General features: G+C 49.7%; 1 protein-coding gene across 2 annotated transcripts; it reads right to left on the bottom strand.

Annotated features, from left to right (window-relative positions):
* Nucleotides 1-332: 332 nt before the first annotated feature.
* Nucleotides 333-3,929, bottom strand: LOC127913530 (cGMP-specific 3',5'-cyclic phosphodiesterase-like). 2 transcript variants are annotated; one of them, XM_052485729.1, is made up of 3 exons: nt 3,616-3,929; nt 3,199-3,364; nt 333-973 (listed from the first exon to the last, which is right to left on the bottom strand). In XM_052485729.1, the coding sequence occupies exons 2-3, from the start codon at nt 3,256-3,258 to the stop codon at nt 425-427; spliced, it is 609 nt and encodes a 202-aa protein (XP_052341689.1). In that variant the 5' UTR covers nt 3,259-3,364; nt 3,616-3,929; the 3' UTR covers nt 333-424. The 2 variants fall into 2 exon arrangements, with proteins under 2 accessions (XP_052341689.1, XP_052341688.1); XM_052485728.1 differs by lacking the exon at nt 3,616-3,929 and having other exon boundaries at nt 3,199-3,503.
* Nucleotides 3,930-4,398: the final 469 nt, after the last annotated feature.

Here is a 4,398-nt window from a genome sequence, read left to right as displayed (position 1 = left end):
TGTATCACCTGTGCTGGGTTATCCATCTCATTAGTGGGAAGGTGTATCACCTGTGCCGGGTTATCCATCTCGTTAGTGGGAAGGTGTATCACCTGTGCCGGGTTATCCATCTCCGTTAGTGGGAAGGTGTATCACCTGTGCTGGGTTATCCATCTCATTAGTGGGAAGGTGTATCACCTGTGCTGGGTTATCCATCTCGTTAGTGGGAAGGTGTATCACCTGTGCCGGGTTATCCATTCCGTTAGTGGGAAGGTGTATCACCTGTGCTGGGTTGTCCATCTCATTAGTGGGAAGGTGTATCACCTGTGCTGGGTTATCCATCTCGTTAGTGGGAAGGTGTATCACCTGTGCCAGGTTATCCATCTCGTTAGTGGGAAGGTGTATCACCTGTGGTGGGTTGTCCATCTCATTAGTGGAAGGTGTATCACCTTTGCCGGGTTATCCATCTCATTAGTGGAAGGTGTATCACCTGTGCCAGGTTATCCATCTCGTTAGTGGGAAGGTGTATCACCTGTGCTGGGTTGTCCATCTCATTAGTGGGAAGGTGTATCACCTGTGCCGGGTTATCCATCTCGTTAGTGGGAAGGTGTATCACCTGTGCCGGGTTATCCATTCCGTTAGTGGGAAGGTGTATCACCTGTGCTGGGTTATCCATCTCATTAGTGGGAAGGTGTATCACCTGTGCTGGGTTATCCATCTCGTTAGTGGGAAGGTGTATCACCTGTGCCGGGTTATCCATTCCGTTAGTGGGAAGGTGTATCACCTGTGCTGGGTTGTCCATCTCATTAGTGGGAAGGTGTATCACCTGTGCCGGGTTATCCATCTCGTTAGTGGGAAGGTGTATCACCTGTGCTGGGTTATCCATCTCGTTAGTGGGAAGGTGTATCACCTGTGCTGGGTTATCCATCTCATTAGTGGGAAGGTGTATCACCTGTGCCAGGTTATCCATCTCGTTAGTGGGAAGGTGTATCACCTGTGCTGGGTTATCCATCTCATTAGTGGGAAGGTGTATCACCTGTGCTGGGTTATCCATCTCATTAGTGGGAAGGTGTATCACCTGTGCCGGGTTATCCATCTCGTTAGTGGGAAGGTGTATCACCTGTGCTGGGTTATCCATCTCGTTAGTGGGAAGGTGTATCACCTGTGCTGGGTTATCCATCTCATTAGTGGGAAGGTGTATCACCTGTGCTGGGTTATCCATCTCGTTAGTGGGAAGGTGTATCACCTGCGCCGGGTTATCCATCTCGTTAGTGGGAAGGTGTATCACCTGTGCTGGGTTGTCCATCTCATTAGTGGGAAGGTGTATCACCTGTGCCGGGTTATCCATCTCGTTAGTGGGAAGGTGTATCACCTGTGCTGGGTTATCCATCTCGTTAGTGGGAAGGTGTATCACCTGTGCTGGGTTATCCATCTCATTAGTGGGAAGGTGTATCACCTGTGCTGGGTTATCCATCTCGTTAGTGGGAAGGTGTATCACCTGTGCTGGGTTATCCATCTCATTAGTGGGAAGGTGTATCACCTGTGCTGGGTTATCCATCTCATTAGTGGGAAGGTGTATCACCTGTGCCGGGTTATCCATCTCGTTAGTGGGAAGGTGTATCACCTGCGCCGGGTTATCCATCTCATTAGTGGGAAGCTGTATCACCTGTGCTGGGTTATCCATCTCATTAGTGGGAAGGTGTATCACCTGTGCTGGGTTATCCATCTCGTTAGTGGGAAGGTGTATCACCTGTGCTGGGTTATCCATCTCATTAGTGGGAAGGTGTATCACCTGTGCTGGGTTATCCATCTCATTAGTGGGAAGGTGTATCACCTGTGCTGGGTTATCCATCTCGTTAGTGGGAAGGTGTATCACCTGTGCTGGGTTATCCATCTCATTAGTGGGAAGGTGTATCACCTGTGCTGGGTTATCCATCTCGTTAGTGGGAAGGTGTATCACCTGTGCCGGGTTATCCATCTCGTTAGTGGGAAGGTGTATCACCTGTGCCGGGTTATCCATTCCGTTAGTGGGAAGGTGTATCACCTGTGCTGGGTTATCCATCTCATTAGTGGGAAGGTGTATCACCTGTGCTGGGTTATCCATCCCGTTAGTGGGAAGGTGTATCACCTGTGCTGGGTTATCCATTCCGTTAGTGGGAAGGTGTATCACCTGTGCTGGGTTGTCCATCTCATTAGTGGGAAGGTGTATCACCTGTGCCGGGTTATCCATCTCGTTAGTGGGAAGGTGTATCACCTGTGCTGGGTTATCCATCTCGTTAGTGGGAAGGTGTATCACCTGTGCTGGGTTATCCATCTCATTAGTGGGAAGGTGTATCACCTGTGCTGGGTTATCCATCTCGTTAGTGGGAAGGTGTATCACCTGTGCTGGGTTATCCATCTCATTAGTGGGAAGGTGTATCACCTGTGCTGGGTTATCCATCTCATTAGTGGGAAGGTGTATCACCTGTGCCGGGTTATCCATCTCGTTAGTGGGAAGGTGTATCACCTGTGCTGGGTTATCCATCTCGTTAGTGGGAAGGTGTATCACCTGTGCTGGGTTATCCATCTCATTAGTGGGAAGGTGTATCACCTGTGCTGGGTTATCCATCTCGTTAGTGGGAAGGTGTATCACCTGTGCCGGGTTATCCATTCCGTTAGTGGGAAGGTGTATCACCTGTGCTGGGTTGTCCATCTCATTAGTGGGAAGGTGTATCACCTGTGCCGGGTTATCCATCTCGTTAGTGGGAAGGTGTATCACCTGTGCTGGGTTATCCATCTCGTTAGTGGGAAGGTGTATCACCTGTGCTGGGTTATCCATCTCATTAGTGGGAAGGTGTATCACCTGTGCTGGGTTATCCATCTCGTTAGTGGGAAGGTGTATCACCTGTGCTGGGTTATCCATCTCATTAGTGGGAAGGTGTATCACCTGTGCTGGGTTATCCATCTCATTAGTGGGAAGGTGTATCACCTGTGCCGGGTTATCCATCTCGTTAGTGGGAAGGTGTATCACCTGTGCTGGGTTATCCATCTCATTAGTGGGAAGGTGTATCACCTGTGCTGGGTTATCCATCTCATTAGTGGGAAGGTGTATCACCTGTGCCAGGTTATCCATCTCGTTAGTGGGAGGTGTATCACCTGTGCCGGGTTATCCATCTCATTAGTGAGAAGGTGTATCACCTGTGCTGGCATGTCCATCTCGTTAGTGGGAAGGTGTATCACCTGTGCCGGGTTATCCATCTCGTTAGTGGGAAGGTGTATCACCTGTGCCGGGTTATCCATCTCCTTAGTGGAAGGTGTATCACCTGTGCTGGGTTATCCATCTCGTTAGTGGGAAGGTGTATCACCTGTGCTGGGTTATCCATCTCCTTAGTGGAAGGTGTATCACCTGTGCTGTGTTATCCATCTCCTTAGTGGGAAGGTGTATCACCTGTGCTGGGTTATCCATCTCGTTAGTGGGAAGGTGTATCACCTGTGCTGGGTTATCCATCTCGTTAGTGGGAAGGTGTATCACCTGTGCCGGGTTATCCATCTCGTTAGTGGGAAGGTGTATCACCTGTGCCGGGTTATCCATCTCATTAGTGGGAAGGTGTATCACCTGTGCTGGGTTATCCATCTCATTAGTGGAAGGTGTATCACCTTTGCCGGGTTATCCATCTCATTAGTGGAAGGTGTATCACCTGTGCTGGGTTATCCATCTCATTAGTGGAAGGTGTATCACCTGTGCTGGGTTATCCATCTCATTAGTGGGAAGGTGTATCACCTTTGCCGGGTTATCCATCTCATTGGTGGAAGGTGTATCACCTGTGCCAGGTTATCCATCTCGTTAGTGGGAAGGTGTATCACCTGTGCTGGGTTATCCATCTCGTTAGTGGGAAGCTGTTTCACCTGTGCTGGGTTATCCATCTCGTTAGTGGGAAGGTGTTTCACCTGTGCTGGGTTATCCATCTCGTTAGTGGGAATGTGTATCACCTGTGCTGGGTTATCCATCTCCTTCGTGGGAAGGTGTATCACCTGTGCTGGGTTATCCATCTCGTTAGTGGGAAGGTGTATCACCTGTGCTGGGTTATCCATCTCGTTAGTGGGAAGGTGTATCACCTGTGCTGGGTTATCCATCTCGTTAGTGGGAAGGTGTATCACCTGTACTGGGTTATCCATCTCATTAGTGGGAAGGTGTATCACCTGTGCTGGGTTATCCATCTCATTAGTGGGAAGGTGTATCACCTGTGCTGGGTTATCCATCTCATTAGTGGGAAGGTGTATCACCTGTGCCAGGTTATCCATCTCGTTAGTGGGAAGGTGTATCACCTGTGCCGGGTTATCCATTCCGTTAGTGGGAAGGTGTATCACCTGTGCCGGGTTATCCATCTCGTTAGTGGGAAGGTGTATCACCTGTGCTGGGTTATCCATCTCATTAGTGGG

Source organism: Oncorhynchus keta, chromosome 29 (assembly GCF_023373465.1).
Source record: "Oncorhynchus keta strain PuntledgeMale-10-30-2019 chromosome 29, Oket_V2, whole genome shotgun sequence".
NCBI classification, from domain to species: Eukaryota; Metazoa; Chordata; class Actinopteri; order Salmoniformes; family Salmonidae; genus Oncorhynchus; species Oncorhynchus keta.
The sequence above is the reverse complement of the archived record's forward strand: the minus strand, read 5'-3'. Positions and strand labels throughout refer to the sequence as shown.

Bases quoted from the DNA above. Each gene is read 5' to 3' on its own strand.
- LOC127913530 (XM_052485729.1), bottom strand. From the start codon at position 3,258: ATGGATAACCCGGCACAGGTGATACACCTTCCCACTAACGAGATGGAT. The intron at 974-3,198 runs GTGATACACCTT...AACCCAGCACAG, and splicing joins AGATGGATAACCCGGCACAG to GTGATACACCTTCCCACTAA.